Raw genomic sequence first — 17,712 nt, 5'->3', positions numbered from 1 at the left:
ACAAAGTCAATGCCCAATGGCAGTCGTTCTTGCATTTGCTTTTACTATGGCATTAGCCTTAGCCCACTTGGTCATTCCTGTATTTTCTTTTACTATGGTATTAGCCTCGGCCCACTTGGTCACATAGTCAATAGCCACGATGATGTATTGTGCTATAAAGGCATTTTATCTTTTTCTTGGGGAATGCTAGCACACTCACAATGTTTAACATATTTTGTTGCATCATCGAAGAGTGTTGGGCACACCATAGTCCTATATACAAGAATTTTCTTGCTTTGATGTCTCATCCGCCGAAGTACCCTCTAGCAAATCCTGCATCAGCTATTCTAGAATATCAACATACTCATGAGCTTATTCTAGAAGTACCCTCTAGCAACTTATGCATTGGCTTATTCTAGAATATCAACATACTCATCCTTGTATACATAGAGTCTTATGACATCATCCTTGATGTCTCGTACCCTCTAGAAACTCCTGCATCAGCTTATTCTAGAATATTAACATACTCATCCTTGTATACATATATTCTTAAGACATCATCTTTCTCTCTTCTATAGAGTTGTCCAAATATGAGAGTATACGGGGCTGCCACCTTCACTAACTGGCATTTCCTTCTTAGGGATATGGTCTCATCTAAGGGAAGTCCATTGCTCAAATATTTTGCAATCTCATAACTCCACCTTAGCACTAATCTTATTTGAAATAGGGATGCATCTAGAAGATTATCCTCAATCGATGTTGGTCCCTCCCTATTGAAAATTCTAAACACATGATCAACTCTGAAATGAGAAGTTCCTTTACAAACTGACACCAAAAAATTAAACTCAAGAAGAAGTAGTAATCACCGAGTAATTCAACATGTGATGTGCATGGTTTGTTCACAAGGTAAAGTAAAGCCTGATGGTGGTCCACCAAAAATATAAATTTATTTGCCAAAAGATAATGGTGAAACTTTGTAATTGCATAAACTGTGATGATCCACACGAATTTGGGCTCCTCCCCAGGTAATGCTAAATCCACTTATTTTGCATCTTCTAGTCATAGGACACTCCTAGTTCCTTGGGTTTCTCCCTTTTTAAAGGTGGGGGGCACACACCTTTTAATTTTCTACTTTGTAATTCTTGAATCAAGAAGGGACTTATTTAGAGTCACTGGTTATTGGGCTGAAGGCTCAGCCTCCTTCTTAACTCTCCCTTCCTTTATGGCCTTATTTTGTCTTCTCCGTCTACACTTGGAAGTCTTTTTGGAGTCCACGAAAACTGTATCATAGGGGTAGTCATGGGCTAGCACTTCAACTATTTCAAGATCTATTTTCATGGTATTTACACTAGGTCTTTTCATTAGATCCTTCCAGCTAGAGCAGAACTCCTCCGTTACCTTTAAGGCTTCCACATATTATAAGTATTGTTCTTCCCTCTTGAGGCTTAGCGGGTCTCTGGCTCTAATCTTTTCTGGTTTCTTAGCTCTTTTGAGTAGAGCTTCTCTCTTTTCAAAGAATTCTCTGAGAAGGGCTTGGTCTTTGGTCTTCCGGTGACATTTCTCCTTCATCGTCTTCGCTATCTGAGAGCTGCTTAGTGTAAAACTTGCACTTAAGCCCTTGATTGGTACCATTTTCAGCTCTTTGGAAGACTTTTTTTTCCATTTTTGATTCCTCCTTCCTTGGCAAAATTGGTTTCTCATTTTGGAAGCATTGGCATCACCGTCATGGGGCTGAAATTATGTCTCTACTATTTTCATCACAAAATTGTGTTCACATGGTTGGAATTATGTCTCTACTATTTTCATCACAAAATTGTTTTCCCATGGGTGTAGAACATGGGTGTAGAACATACATCCATCATTGCTAGCAAGAGCATCTAGCTTTCCTCCTTAGGGTCTAGTAGTGAAGTTATGAAAGCTCCATCTTTTGACTCGCATCTCTTGCCACTTTGTCCATTGAAGTGGTGCATGTGTATTAAGTTTGAGCGAGCTATCGTATAAAACCCCAAGTCATCGTCGAATAGGCATTCTGGGGACTCCTTATGGTCTTTTAGGTTCACCTTAATGGTATTTATTGCTTGATAGATGATCTCATAATCCCAATCATAAATCATCGACAATTGGTGCATGAATAGTTGTCCAAGAACTACTCCGTATAGTTGGTTAGCCTTCTAAAGTCGATAACCACAAATGTATGCTCATAGGTCAGGCCACATGATGTTACCTCCACATCCTTTACAATTCCCATAGGGGTCCCTAAATTTTTGTTCGTTAGCTTGATGTGAACACTTTTTATGGTTTTATATTTAGGGATCTAAATTTTTTTAAGGCTAAGGTCTCATATCTTTGTACATACCAAATAATATTTTATACTTTTGGTAGGCCCAAGACTTTATCCTTTGTGCAATTATACTTTGTTTCTTGAAAAGCAGTTTTGATTTTATACTTTGAAGGAGTAGCATTCACTTTAAGAGCATGCACAAGCTTTTCGAAAATAAATTTATATGTACTACAATCACCAATATATTTACTTCCTTGCCCTTAATTTGTCCTTTAGTTTTTAAAAGCATATGAGGTGAGACTTGCTTTTCAATAGGTTTAGGCATACTTGGATCATCTGAACGATCTTCATTTTTGGAATTACCCTCTTTGTCAAGAGAGGTCATCGTCCTCTGCATCTTCTTCGCCATCAATCATGTTGACATCTGCGATTGTTGACTTTTTCTTCTTCTCCGTGTGCACTAACTATTGTTATTTTGGATGTAAGCAAAGAATGAGTGGCGGCTTAGGTGCTAATCATGGGTGGAATATGTGTTGGACCACTATGAGATATTTTGGAAGACATGTGAACACCTTTCATGGTTTCATATTTAGGCATCTATATTTTTATAAGGCTAAGGCCTTATACCTTTGTACATACTTTTGTAAGCTCTACAAAAATATAGCAAGCATTAATATAAAGTCTTGGGCCTACCAAAAGTATAAAATACTATTTGGTATGTACAAAGGTATGAGGCCTTAGTCTTACACAAATATAGATGCCTAAATATGAAACCATAAAAGGTGTTCACACTTCAGGACTATTTTTTCTCTTTTAAGGGGATTGCTTTTGCATCTTTACCATATGTCTCTTGTCACAATGCTCGCTCCTGCTTCCCCATCAAGGAATGGTTGGTCACTCCTCCCAATTTAATTAGAATGGTGGCATTCATATCATCACCCTCTTAGTAATTCCAAAACCGCACTAATTGGAACATCCTTGAATGTTCGTGGGTTATCTATTTCAGCTTGGTCTGTCTCCCCACTAGGTTTAAGCTTCTCTTTCATCCATTGATGGGACTTCCCCTAGATGTTTTTTTGGGTCCTTGTATCTTGTATCGTTTACCACCAGGATTTTTTTAGGTCCATGATTGATTAGGTACTTTTTTTGACTTTGAGGAGAGCAATGTAGCTTTTCCCTTGTTACAGTTCTTGCCTTGTTTCTTGTTTTTAACAATCATAGAAGTTTCTGGCACCTGTAGACTAGCTTGATTATGCTTCTGTTGGGCTTGCGTGCCATAGTCACAATGCTCATTGTACTTCATGGTTAGCTTATGACACTGACTTTCCCAAGGCTTACTGGTGGTGGGGCTGGGGTGTGATGGTAGATGGATTTGCACTCATAGAAGTTTCTAGCGCTTGTGGACTAGCTTGATTATGCTTCTAGTGGGCTTGCACCCTAGTCTCACAATCCTCATTGTACTTCATGTTCTTCCTCTAAAGAAGGTTGGCTTATGACACTAACTATCCCAAGGCTTACTGGTGGTGGCTAGGCTGTGATGGTAGATGGATTTGATGTTATAGTCTTATGCAAGCAGTCTCACCAATCAAGTGATTTATGACGCACCTAATGCCCCATCTATCCAAGGGTGGTAGGTTTGTTGTTATTGCTTATGGATTTACCTTTATGGGGAATTTTGTCACTCTGTGGGGGGCCTTGACATCTAAAACAACCAAGAGGGCCTCTCCTCATGCCATTCATGTCTCGTGGTCAATTGTTATGTGTCGCACATCGTTAGTCCTAGTTGTCTCGAATGATATTGACTTCTGGGTGGGCTTCTAGGGATCGAGTCTCGATAGTTAACGTAAAATTCCGACGTGCTAGGGGGTTCATCTAAAATGTGTTCTGTATCAACTAGCCTCATCAGCATGATTCCTAGCGGCATTGGCTGTGGTGGTGGTTACATCGGAGGCGAAACACCGATGTTCTGTACTTGCCAACCTAGGTAGGGTTCATTGCTACTTGAGTAGCATTTGGTGAAACTATAGGGGGGTTGGTAAAGCTAATGGCTAAGGAGTTGCCCGGTAATGCAGGCACTCCTGTCATTCTAGCCATTCGTTGTGCATGGTAGTATGATTCATGATTTCCATATCTTCAATAATACCCGGACCACTAGTTCCTCCTTGCTCTCAAGCTTAGGCACTCATGCACCGTGTGGTTGCTTCTGCAAATAGTGCACCAAGTCAAATGCAAATGGCCTATCTCCAAAAGAGAGGCTCTCATGCTTCTTCTAGCCCTTTGATCATAGCCTTAGCAATGTCTTATGTGTATTTGGGATCTTCTGTTTTCCTAGTGTCTTGACTTTTGACACTAGGCTTTGTTTTGACCAAAGAGTCTAGTCTTCTGTTTTCTGTGGAAGAGATGCATGTAAAGTTATCGTCAAAATCTATTGCATCTAGGCAACACTCCACTAGCGTTATGTGTCTTCGAGCATACAATGCATCATGCAATTGTTTGCTTCTTAATCCCTCTAAAAACGATGAAATCAACCTCGTTTGGCTTGATTTTTCCTCTCATTAGGACATTTGTTGTTTAAGTTCTTAAGGTGATTTTGATACAGTCTCTCATGGACTCATGCTCTCTCATGGACTCATGCTCAACCTGCTGTAATTGGTACAATTGTGTAACTGAGTTATACTTGACACCAATCTTGGAGAAGCCCGTGGTAAATGCTAGCTTGAAATTCTCCATGGTGCCTTTTTGTGATTCTTCTAGCATTTGAAAACACAACAATGCATTACCTTCTAAGTTTAATTAGAAGGCATATATCTTAGGTTCTAGAATCGATTACCCCCTTTGGGCCATGCAAATTTGTCTAAATGCGACAAGGTCGCTGTAGGGAACCTCTGATCCCTCAAACTTGGACACTAGCTTAGAGATAAGTGAGGCTCTAATCCTCGGATAGCCATGATCGTATTCATCTCTCATTCCTCTTGGCGGTTTGACCACCATGGGAACGACATCTAGCACTCTTCTCGCTTAGTCATAGGAACACGAGCTCGTGCTCTAAGTTCTGTAGACTAAAGTGTTGGTTTTGGAACTATCGGGGCTACGTATCTAGGCTCGTCTTTGGGAGGTGCAGGTACGTGGGATGGTCCCGTGTATCTTGGTACTCCAATTGATGATGAACAATACCCTTTGATCACTTAATGGTCCTTTTTTATATATAAAGGAGTACAACACAGCACACACCCTATTCATTCACCCCTTTGTGGAGTGAGGGGGAGGGGTGGGCTAGAATTGAATCTATATATGGGAGGAGAACGGGTCCACCCAAGTAGTGTTGCCACACCTACTTGATGGTATTATTAAGGGGGATGGTGAAAGGAAGGGATGCTACCAATTGAGCATGGGGTTGCAAGGGGGTGTCTCAAACACACTAAATGATAATTAGGACCGCTACGAAACGGAATTTGGGCCGCCCACCATTTGTTGGCTCCCTGGAATGTGACATGTGGAGGTGGAAGGCCGGCCAAAACATGAAAGAAAGGCATTTTATATTATCACTGTGTTGTATTAATTATAGGGGGCTCGCCATGACTCTTTCGTCTCCGCTGCTTGCCGTCCTCTTTGAGCATTTCCTTGTAGTCATCAAATTGGGCAATCTCAGTCGCCTTCTTCGCGCTTGCCTTACTGAGGTTTGCGCTCCATTTGCAAAACATGAGATTTGAGGAAGACAGCTCCGAGGAGGAGGCCACAGCCACCACAAGAGCCAGAACTGTGGAGGAAGATGAAGATGAAGAGATGGAAGGTGAAGGGATTCCATCTCTTTTGAGCTTGATGATGAGGAGCGATGGCACTTTGAAGCAGCTGTTTCATATGGAGCGACTGTCTTTGAACAATGAGAGGTTTTTGGCAGTGGAGGAGCACCGGAAGGTGGTGGGCGCTGCTATGTGCAAGATGAATAGGAGGAGGAATGAGAGGGCGGGAGGTGGTGGCAAGGCAAGGCAAAGAGAGGGAACTTCTTTCATATTCAAATCACACCACAAGGGGAGAAGGCTATCAAATCTAAGGGGTGGTGGTGGTGGCCATTGTAGTGATGGTGGTGGTGGTGGTGGTGGTGGTGGTGGCCATTGTAGTGATGGTGGTGGTGGTAGCCATTCTAGTGGTGGTGGTGGTGGTGGTGGCCATTCTATTGATGGTGGTGGTGGTGGTAGCCATTCTAGTGATGATGATGAAGTGAGAGGGGTGAGGCAGAGTCTTAGATCCCAAAGCTCCACCACCCATAGCTTCTTGCTTTTTGCTAGGACCAAAGGTAGTGCAAGGACCTTGATCATCACCAAGAGGCGGCGCTACTACATTGTCCACAAGAGATTCAAGTCTCTAGCTATTAAACAACTCCTAAGGAAGCAAAAAATCAAGCCTCCCAAAAAATTAATCAGGGCTCTCACCAAAAGGTCCTTAGACTCGAAACCTAAGAACTTCCCCACCTTTCTCTCTTGGCTATGTTGCTCGTGGTGCTTTGGATGATGACTCCATATCACTCTAATCATGCACTTCTTGTGGGTTTATACTTCATAGTCCTTCAATTCATCCTGTTATAAGTTTGCAAGCCAATGAACTCCTTAGTGTCTTCATTCATTCATTGTGAGGTTCTCTTTCTTTTAGACTCTCCATTCATTGTTTGTAGGGTTTTCTTTCTCTAGTATCAGGCTTCACAAACCTTAAAACATTTTGTACACCTTCCAAGTTCTCAAGTTCATTCATACATGGTTTCTTATACTTCTCAATGCTATCATGGGCATATTAGTCCACAAATCATTCATGTACCCATTGGTGCTGTTGGGTTAACATGAAACATACCCTTTTACACCTTTTTTCATAAAGGAAAAAATATATATTATATGGGTTATAATATTAGCATTAGCTTGACTAAAACTCCATGTTCTTGCAAAATTGATCCTTAATTCTTTTATTACAAACAAACATGCTAATATGTGCCCACGATGTTTTTTTTTTGTTGGTCGATTAATACGGAATATTCGATTAATACGAAATATTCGAGTTGGATTTGGTTGCATGCAGTAGTTGTTCCATCCGCGCGCATGAGTTACGCGTGTCAGGGCTTGTTCCATCCGCGATTGCTAATTCGGCACATGAGCTACACATATCAACACTTTCTCCCATCGGCGTTTGCTAATTCGCTATCTGCTTGGACCTTCTGGGCACATCATCTTGTTCAATGCCGTGGCCATGTGCGTGGAGTTTCTGCCATGCTGTGTTTTGTTTGGTTGTGCTCCGGTTCTGGCATTTTGTATGGCAGTTGTTTGTCGCAGTTTGCATTATATGCAGATTGCTCTGTGCTTTGCATGGCAGTTGTTTGTCGGCATGCCTAAGCGGAGCCATAGAAGAACCAAGGCCTCATCGTCTTCTGGGCTTCCTGGCGAACCTCCTCCTACGGATCGGCCGTCGGACTCCAACAACGAGAATGTGGCTCCTCGAATTCTAACCCCTCCTCAAGGTCCTAGCGGCCTAGAAAATTTAAAAGCCGTGAAACGCAAAGCTCGATCCTCCGGTATAATCTGTCCCTTAACCTCATATATGTATGTTCCTTTGTGTACATTCTTCTATTTGTTCCTTTGTTTCACTAGTCTCATATACCTTTGTGTACGTTATATGTGGGTAGCATGTTTTTTTTTAATGTTTCTCTACGTGTTCCTGTGTTTCGTTAATCTCGAAGAGGCAGTTCTGAAACTTCATGTGCCACAACAAAGAGGAAGAAGAGTGCCGATACTATGGGTCCGCATCCTGTGCATGTAACAGACGTAGCCGGCCGCAACATGTCCTCAGTTTCCTTGCCGGAACAATCTGAAGATGCTGGAGGTGTCAATCACTATCGGGATTGGAAATGATGATGTAAACATCTCTCTCTGGGATTCTCTTATCGAGTTTGTGCATCATGAATGCACTCAGGCTGTGTTCTCCCTTTGAGAGGTGGAACTCTGCACCATCTTCATTTCCAGATGGTTGCATGCATACTTTCGACATCTATAATATTAGTTGGTAAAACTGTGAGGCGGTACTTGATGTGGAATGTAAATAAACCATCGGGGGGTATTGTTATGTGCGGTGCATTACGCCAGATAAAGATGCATACATTTGAGGGAATGGTAAGCTATTGTCTGAAAGATCTGCATAAACCTCATTTTTGTTTGCATGCACACGTGTCTGCTGATGAGATCTCCAGAGGGCGAACACTATATGCACAGTTTGGGCAGGGTGACCTGAAAAATCGAGTTTGTCTCACACTCATGAATATTTTTGAAAGGGCTTTTGTCTACATGGAAAATTACATACTAAACAAATGGACAGTCACACCAGTGTGACTCTTCTGAAGATGATCATTCATGGAAAATTACATACTAAACAAATGGACAGTCACACTAGTGTGCCTCTTCTGAAGATGATGAGAAGTGGCAAATATTTTCCCAGCGCCCAGTGGATCATTCCTAAGGCTAGCAATGGTATGGATTCTAGCAGGGCTCGTGCAGTGTGGAAGTGTTTGAAGACTCCTGAGCTTGATGACATCTCCGATATAAGAAAGGTATTCTTCAGAGATCACTACATCGAAGGTGAGTCCGCCAGGTACTTCCTTCCGAGGCCATGCCATGATGCAAAAGAAGGAGATCCAGAGGCCTTCTTACAAAGTCAAGAGGATGGTGTGCCAAGTGGTGGTTGCAATAATCCCATCCTTGTGGAGGATAGTAGTCCACCTGATGTGGATCCTGCAGAGCCATACATAAACTCATCTGAAGAGAGTTTCTCAGCGAGGGAGATGATTTTATATCAGTGCCACCGCGACATGACCTCAGTGATGAGGCGTTTGTCTGAATGTTGCTCTTTAGTTCTCGTGAAACATCCGCTGGATAATGTGATGTAAATAAAACTTCTAGTGGATTAATAAAATGTTGTTTGCCTTTTTCTCCTTCACTGATACGTTGTGTTATATTTCATTGATACCTTATGTTATGTTTCATTAATGCCCATGAAAGTGGGCATTAATGAAATGTGCACTACTCACAAAATCTGAATATGCTTCACAAAATCAAGATATGCACTCACAAAATCAAGATATGCACTACTCACAAAATCTGAATATGCTTCACAAAATCAAGATATGCACTCACAAAATCAAGATATGCACTACTCACAAAATCTGAATATGCACTACTCACAAAATCTGAATATGATAGAAAAGTCAAATTCCTTGTCAATGGGATTTTGGATGATTTGAGTAATTGACTACTTTATGTGCAAGGCTTCACATTTTCTTCTTTGAATAGTACAGTATGATAAAGACCTTTAGCTAAAGTTGAAAATACTTTGGGCTAGAAAATTAGCTAAAATTAAAAATTACCTTTGGCTAGAAAATGAAGTTACTTGTGGTGTACTTAACTTTGAAATATAATTTCATTATGATGGCATCTTGCACCTTCTTGACCAATTGTTTCTCTTTTTGATCAATATATTGTGTAATAAGTGATTCATCTCTTGATCGAATGGCACGGAAGTTCTTAGTTTAAAAACCACACACACAAATTTTATTTTATTTTTAAAAAATTCATTGCATTTTCTCCCCAAAATTTTCAAAAGTTACTCAAAGGCAACTTGATTGTATAGCCTAGTCATTATAGGTCGACCCTTGGCCTAAAGTGATCATCAAATTATTCCTAAATCTATACCTATGCTTACTATAATTCTTTGCACAGCGTTAGACCATGCAAACATACAAAAAATTTGATATAGTATTAAAAAGTACACAATAATGTGGCTATGTTACACACATACAGAAATGTATTCATATGACACCCATATATGTGTACACACACATATATATAACGCTCATAATTAGTATAAATTAAGAATAATTAAGCCCGTTAGCAATTAGATGATTGGCTTATTGGTTGTAAAATATTAATCAAACTAGCTTAGCAATTAGATGATTGGCTTATTGGTTGTAAAATATTGATCAAACTCAATAATAATTTTGGTAAAAATTAGGATACTTATTCACTGAACTCTTACTCTACTTTCGCTAAGAATTCGGCCACTAATCAACCCTTAACTAGCACTTCATTCATCAATTTATCGAACTTGCCAACACCACACCTTGTTTGCTTGTTCAAATCGCACAATTCATACCTAGTTCGCTCCAAATAAGCTTTAATGATTGAACGAAGAAAATCAAGTAAATACTCTCTTCTTTGAATGCCAAAGAAATTGCCACTCCTGCGCTCAAATTGTGAGCCGATTTTCAAGCTCTAGGATAACCCAATTAGAATTGAGAACTCATCCATATGCTCGAGCCCCTTGAAGTTCGACAAAACCACCAAATTAATGACATTTTTTTTGCCAAATAATGTATGGAGGGGCAATTGCCTGCAGTGTATAGACTATTAAAGAGCCTGTGTAGGATCTCAAAACGTGTGCCTTGAGATTTCTCACGCATGAGAAGAGTACTTGAGATGTTGAATTTTGTGTATTTTCTATTAATTCACACACACACACACGTATAATTGGGCTGGGTGCCCCCTCAAAGAAACAAGCTAACAACAGAGGCACTCCTCTCACTCTTTACAGCCCACATTATTGCCTTAGTTGCATGGCACCTTGCTGCCACAGCTAAATCATTGCATTCCAAATTATAAAACTGACCATAACTTCGATTCTAAAACCTTTTTGGAAAGTAAATGGAAGGCCTCCCTCACGTCTACTTAGGGGACAAAACAGGGTGCTACACAAAATTAAACCATGGCGAAGTTTACCCAGTCACTCCCTACACCAAGGAACTGAAGTCAATGTTGGTTTGGTTGGTTTTTTATCTGATAGGATAAATAAATATCAGTACTACTTGAGGACATGCTCCTTGATAATGTCAAGAGAGTGTAGACAGCTCCATAACCTAGAGTCAGATGTAATGTTTTTTTAGTAGCCAAATGCCAAATCCATTCCAAACAGAAATTAACTCTGGACTTGATAGGTTAGTACCACCAGGTTCGAGGAACCTGACCTAATTCACTGAGCACATCAAGGCCTTATGTTGAACCCCTTCAAAAGGCAACAAGCTTTCTACAAGTTGTCACCATGACATATAAATAAGACGGGAGAAAAGAAGCACTACAATTCTTGAAAGCCCGAGCACCAGAATGAAAACTCTTCTTCAGTACACGACAATGGAATCCCTCCTTGGCCGCTATTTTCACAAGTGATATCATGCTCTTTATTTCTGATGCAGAAGTCACATCGCATCGGATACAAGTTTTACCCAAGCTGTAAACCAAACTAGTCAAAGCAGCCACAGGTGGAATGGTTACAAGCTATTCAACAGATGATAGATTTTTTGCTTGGACCATGCGAATTAGCTTTGGCTGCACCTTCTAAGAGATTCACAACCAGAAATGTCATGTCAACACTTGTGCAGAGCTAGCATATTAAAAACTACAACCAGATCACTCTGAAGATGTCTAAGATGCAAAGCAGGCTGTTTTTCCTCAGTAAAATAAGCTTTGCCTGATATCAAGATTTGCCTCCACTGGAGATCAAGAATGTACTGCTACGCCCGTAACCACTTGTGGCATGTCATGATCACCCTTCACACTGTGCTTTGATACTTGATTAGTCAAATTTCCCTTCTTGAGCCGAAATGTTGGTGTAGAAGCCTTGAGCCGTTCTCTTTTCACAGTTTTGTTTGCCTTGGTGTCATGATTCTCTTCTTTTGGTGCTTGCTGAAGAGATCTTCCATTCCTTGGATTGGTTCCATTGACAAGCCCAGATTTAAGCCTGGCAGAATCATTCTTCTCTGCAGTTTTTCTGCTGTTTAGATTGTCCTCCTTAGCTGCATCATCCTGGGCAGTATAATCCTTAGTGGCACCGTTTGCAGATGCAGGTGCTTCTTCAGATTCAGACTCCAAAAGTACAGCCATTTGAGCAGGAGCTACATGCTCGCCCTCCACAGTACTCTGATTCAAACATGCCATGCTCTCATCTAGCTCCTTCACACTTTCATGAGTTTGTTCGACAACACCATCTTCATCACTAGGATGGATAGGTGCTGAGATCATTTCTTCAAATGTCTCTCTCACTTTGATGCCTACAGCCTCATGGACAGGTACTGCAGCTATCTCAGCTGCTTTTGCACCATCATTTTCTACTTCATTGCTATCAGAGGCTGTGACCTTCAGCAACTTCTCAGATGTTGATCTGGATAAAGATCTTCTTACAGCTTTCTTTGGATTCTCCAGGCTGTTTATGCCCAAAGCCTTCTCAGCATTTTCACCAGCTGAGCTTGGCAAACTCCCATTTGAACCTTCACAGTATATACCAATAGAACTACTCCGTCTGCCAAGCTTTGGTGACTTGGCACGAGTTGTAGGAATCTGCAACATGCCAAATATTACTCAGCTTGTACCATAAAGTATCATAAATTAGGAACAAGGAGGTCGGGTGGGTGTGTGGGTAGCAATTGCTTGAATTATTCAAACTGGAAGAATCTGTCTAGACATAGGGTCTTCACAGACGTCACCCCCGCGGAGTTGAACCGGGGAAATCCCCAGCCCATGTGAGACGGGGTTAAATCCCTGTTTTCCGCATTTCACGCGTGAAAAGCCCCTTAGAATCTTGCGCTTGAATGCAAATCAGAAAGAACAATCAAATCACAATGGGCTACACAACTCAATAAACAAGCCTGCCTCCAACAATCAATATGTTCCAAAACACAACGCACTTTTTTCAGCTCTGCTTTTGGAGGTGCCCCTTCCCTGTAGAATGTAGGCATGGGTGTGGCCTTGAATGTCAAGCTTTTCCTTAGCTGTTTGATCTCCGCTTCCATCTCTTCCTGTAAAACATCACAAGCACAGCCATATTGAAAAAGCATGTCACTTCAAACCTTATCATAGAAAGGTGTCAATTGGAAAAAAAAGAGAGCCCATTATTGCAACGCGAGATAGGTTTCAGGATACCTTTGTCTTTGCTTGAATTTGATTCTTCTCCTCTTCCTTGGCAATGTGTATTTCCTCCAGCTTCGTGTAGAACTACAATCGGCAGAAGTCAGGTCAGCTTAATAACCCCTCCGTGCTATCCTGGCTAATGTATTTTTCCAGTCAATGACCATGTTGAGACCGGGAACCTCAAGTACTGTGAGCTTCTGGAGTTCTATATAGAGTGGCTCAAAAACATAAGAAAATGAGACTGCTTAAGGAAAAAAGCCTACCTGTTTCCTCTTCTCAGCACGTTCATCACATTTAAAGCTAAAACCACTTGCATTTGAATTGGCAGCACTCTTTGCCCTCGTAGCCCTCGATGCCCTGAGCAGAGTTAAGCTATCATAAAATTTGACCAACTATATCATTTGTCCTGCAAGGCTATCCTTATCTGAAATATTTTCTAGAGACAGAAGCATGGCTGCAAGGGCCACAACCAGTTTCTCAAAGGATACAGGGAAGATATAGACTGCACATCGTCATCATCAACTTTCAGTTCTGCAGGGTCCTCGGTTTCGACACTCAGATCCTCCAAAGACCTTTGAAAAACACAAACAAATCACTGAAATGTAAAGGCCACTGAAACCGATGCAATCACAAGAACAAGATATTCAGAATAACGTCTTGATAGACACCAAAAAACAAGAACTGTTCAACAAACCTGACCATCACCAACTTCACATGAATAATACTTCAACTAAACTAACAAGGCCACGGAGATCTTTCAACCTTTAAGGCTACAGCCAGTGGCAAGTAATAAAACATTTGACCCGATGTAGTTTTTCAAAAAGCCAATAAGATGACACAGGAATGAAGAAGCTCACTTTATGCTCTCTTCATGCAAGGACTTGATAGATCTCGGCCCCATCTTTTTGAAGACCTGTTGCAAACACACATTCAACATCTCCAAAAGATGTCAAACATACATGACAGTAGCCAAGCAGAGCAATACTACTAATTGCAAAATTAGGACAAAACAGGATAATAAAACCATACACTATACCTGAACATCCTTGACAGCTGCATTCGCAACAGTGCCACTGAAGCGATGAGACTGCCGAGACTGTACAGGTGCTTCCCCAACAATTGGTCGCCCTCCAATGGATGCCCTTTTATCAGTAGCAAGAGCAAAAGGCTGAGGAACAGTGAAGTTGGAGCGTGAGGAGCTGCCACTAAGAGACCTGCGAATTGCATGGTTTGATGCAGTAACTCCCTCTGCATTTCCATGCTCTGTTGGAATTCCTTTGATATGAGAGAGTGTGTGTGCTTCAGCTGAACCGCTTGATTTGAAGGAAGCTCTGGAAAGAGAGGATGATGTAGAAAGTCTAGCTTTGACAGCTTGGGTGCCAGAAAACCCACTCTTCTTTACGACTATTGAATCAGATTTCCGTGCCTTAGTATCCGATTTTAGGTCTTTCTTTATTTGCCCCTGCTGCATGAAGAGATACAAACACCAGTCAAAGTAAAGTTCATGTGCTCACACAAAATAGGGTTCCATACCTAAAGTTTACCACAAGATTGAACATGAAGGACAAACACTGGATTAACCGAGGACCCTAGATTAACCAAGGGCCCTGGACCATACAGCAAGAAGCCACCCAACTAGTTTCAGTACAATGACGGGAGCTAGCTCCCTTAGATGTTTTAATGCAGCTGATTGAGAAGAAAACAACAAGCAAAAACCAGTTTGCTGCATCTTCAACAGACATGCCATACAGCCAGGCCAGAAAAAAAAAATCAAACTCTGCAGCTCTCCAGTAGAATGCTCTCATCTATCCCTACACCTTCTAGGGCTCTGTCTAGTGCGCACCATTCTTTTAAAACGTACACACTCAAATGACTCTCTCTCTCTCTCTAGGAGAAACAATCTAAAGGGCAGACCAAGCCTTAAACCAGAGCAACACCGAGACCACTCCTACCGATCTACTTTTTTTCTACATAGCCCAATACAGCAAAAACGTTGCAATGCATTAATCTGCATATGACAGACTTCCATCATAGTCTATAGAAAAACAAACGTTCTGTAAGTAATACATGCAGATGAACAAGATCCATAAATGAGAAACTTAATTAAACAAGTTCCATAACTTAAACCTGATATGCTTCAGCATAGCTGCCATGTGCAATGTAATAGCACTATCAGGAAGGTTATTGTGGTTGTTACCTTCACATCAGGACCCTTGATGCGTAGAGTGCACAGAGCTCCATTGTCCTTAGGCTTCTTCTCCTTGAGAAGCTCCTCATCTGGTTCACATGACTCGTTTTCAACTTTTGATGATGAATCACACTCGACCTCTTCCTTCTTGCTGGATTCTATGACACTATGGCAGTCTACCTCTTTAATGTCGGCATCTACATGTGAGTCGTCCTCTCTCAGTGTGCAATCAAACCCATCAGAACAACCTCTGCCATCTTGAGCACTAGGAATCTCAGCTTCCATATTTTCTTGAGAAAAGCCTAGAGTCGTTGCAGCCAACAAGGCTTCGTTCTGATCATCTGGGGGTTGTGTGTCATCCATGGGTTAAAACAAGACTCTGCATATATACACAAAGTAGACAATGTGTAAGCTTCAAGATAGTCTAAGCTATAAAGTGATTGAGGTTGATCAGACTTCTAACACCTCGTGGGAGCACAAAAGGTTTCTAACAGGAATGCATGAAGACTAACTGGATCTATACAGCTTCATTCTTTTGATCTGCAAGAAGGGAAGGTATGCAACTCAGATGCACATGAATGTACATGCAAATGAGGGCATGAATCATTCAAATGAAGGCAAAAGTAGGCTCTCGCTACCGCTACCTCTATATCCGAAGAGAGGAAGAATTGATCGCACCTGTAGCCTCAGGGCTGACGCACAAACACGTTTGTTTTCTGTGAAAAGGGCTAGAGCTTACAAAACATAAGGGGGAGGGTTCGGCGGCTGTTGTTCTGCGAGACTCCAAACCCTGGAGGTCCAAAATTAGGGTGTTCCAAGCTTCAAAACCCTAACGAACTATGCAGGCTAACGAGCTAGGGTTTGCTGCCGTTCTGCAAGCCCCGAAAGCCCGACGAGAGAGTTTTCTGCGGTTCTGAGATAGGGATAGCTGCTGTTCTACAAGAACCAAAACCCTAACTACAAGCTAGGGTGTTCTGCTGTTGTGTGAGCTTCCAAACCCTACCGAGCTAGGGTTGCCTGTTGTGAGCAGCCGGGAATTCAGAACCCTAACGAGCTAAGGTTTGCAGGTGTGTAAGCGTCGAGGCCCTAGAAGGCGTTAATCTGCTGCAGATCCGAGGGGCTCCTGCTTCAGCATATTCGATTCGATGGGCATTTGGATGCGAGTAGAACCCCCGTGTTGACCTTCGATTTGCTTGGAAAGGATGCAAATGAGGCCGGCCTGCGAGTCGCAACACACACACACACACATACACAGAGAGAGGCAAAGAGATGGGGGGACCATAAAAGCTTGGAAGATTCTCCTCGATTGCGAGTAGAGACAGATCGAGGCAGCGTGAAAGGAGGTGGAATGCAAGCAGAATATTTGTAGTTAGTATATAGCTTGACAGAGCGGGGGGTAGCTGGAATGGTAAGCGAGCAATGCTCCTATTTTGGCGAGCGTGATGGAGGTGTAGTAGCAACCCAGTCATGGGGGGACCCCTTCCGCCATAGAATTTGCAGTGACTCAATGTTGAGTGTGGGGCAGAGAAGGTGGGGAGCTCCTGAGCTATGGCGATGGGGGAGGTGGGTTCGTAATGTGGAAAATGCAGGTGAGAGTGGCAGTAAATGTGAAGGTATTATATTTATGCATCTGAAGATGCAACATATATGATCAACATGAAGTCAATGTCATGGGTCAAAAGGATAGCTAGTTCCTAAGGTTCCAAATCCATTATTATCCTAGTTAATCAATGATGTGGGACCATGTTAGGCCACAATTGATCAAGATAAATTCACACATTTGAAAAGCTTTTGCCACATAAGTCCATGGCACCCCCCCTTGAAAGGGGAGGAGATCTCACTCAATCATCCTGGGTGGGGGGATCCAAGTTTCCAACCCTACCTTCTTCGATTTGGGGAGCATTTGTCTCCAAAGTAGTCCCTAAAATGGATTTCGTATGAGGGCACAATAGATGACAATTTGATTTTAACACATCCACTATCCTCGCCTCCAAAATGCAATGCAATGCTTCAGTATATGAAAAATTGATGCACTCACATTGAACCTACTCACCCTCCAAAATGAGATGCACTGCCCCTTTCTTCAACCACCTCACTGTAATGCTTGTTCACTAGAAAACAACCCAAGAGCTAGCAAAACCAAACATCAACTGCCCATGGGAATGGATTTTCAAAGGAAATGCGCGCACTAATGGGATAGCGTGAGCATGCCCCTTAAAAGTCATGATGTAGCATTGTGACAAATTGATGAAGTTGAGAGTTCCACAAGTAAGCCTCTT

General features: G+C 41.8%; 1 protein-coding gene across 4 annotated transcripts; it reads right to left on the bottom strand.

The window, feature by feature from the left end:
* Positions 1-11,495: 11,495 nt before the first annotated feature.
* LOC147637082 (uncharacterized) lies at positions 11,496-17,055 on the bottom strand. Of its 4 annotated transcripts, none has more exons than XM_086800700.1 (9): positions 16,112-17,055; positions 15,443-15,812; positions 14,282-14,710; positions 14,103-14,158; positions 13,734-13,817; positions 13,509-13,602; positions 13,258-13,329; positions 13,023-13,133; positions 11,496-12,675 (listed from the first exon to the last, which is right to left on the bottom strand). In XM_086800700.1, the coding sequence occupies exons 2-9, from the start codon at positions 15,794-15,796 to the stop codon at positions 11,839-11,841; spliced, it is 2,037 nt and encodes a 678-aa protein (XP_086656826.1). In that variant the 5' UTR covers positions 15,797-15,812; positions 16,112-17,055; the 3' UTR covers positions 11,496-11,838. The 4 variants fall into 4 exon arrangements, with proteins under 4 accessions (XP_086656826.1, XP_086656828.1, XP_086656827.1 ...); XM_086800702.1 differs by having other exon boundaries at positions 14,282-14,707; positions 16,112-17,048; XM_086800701.1 differs by having other exon boundaries at positions 16,078-16,859.
* Between the last annotated feature and the right edge of the window lie 657 nt (positions 17,056-17,712).

Source organism: Cibotium barometz, chromosome 7, assembly GCF_041138505.1.
Source record: "Cibotium barometz isolate CiBa-2024 chromosome 7, ASM4113850v1, whole genome shotgun sequence".
Lineage (NCBI taxonomy): Eukaryota > Viridiplantae > Streptophyta > Polypodiopsida > Cyatheales > Cibotiaceae > Cibotium > Cibotium barometz.
The sequence above is the reverse complement of the archived record's forward strand: the minus strand, read 5'-3'. Positions and strand labels throughout refer to the sequence as shown.

Bases quoted from the DNA above. Each gene is read 5' to 3' on its own strand.
- LOC147637082 (XM_086800700.1), bottom strand. From the start codon at position 15,796: ATGGATGACACACAACCCCCAGATGATCAGAACGAAGCCTTGTTGGCT. The intron at 13,603-13,733 runs GTATCCTTTGAG...AACTCTGCTCAG, and splicing joins GTGCAGTCTATATCTTCCCT to GGCATCGAGGGCTACGAGGG. The intron at 13,330-13,508 runs GTAGGCTTTTTT...TGCCGATTGTAG, and splicing joins GTGCTGAGAAGAGGAAACAG to TTCTACACGAAGCTGGAGGA.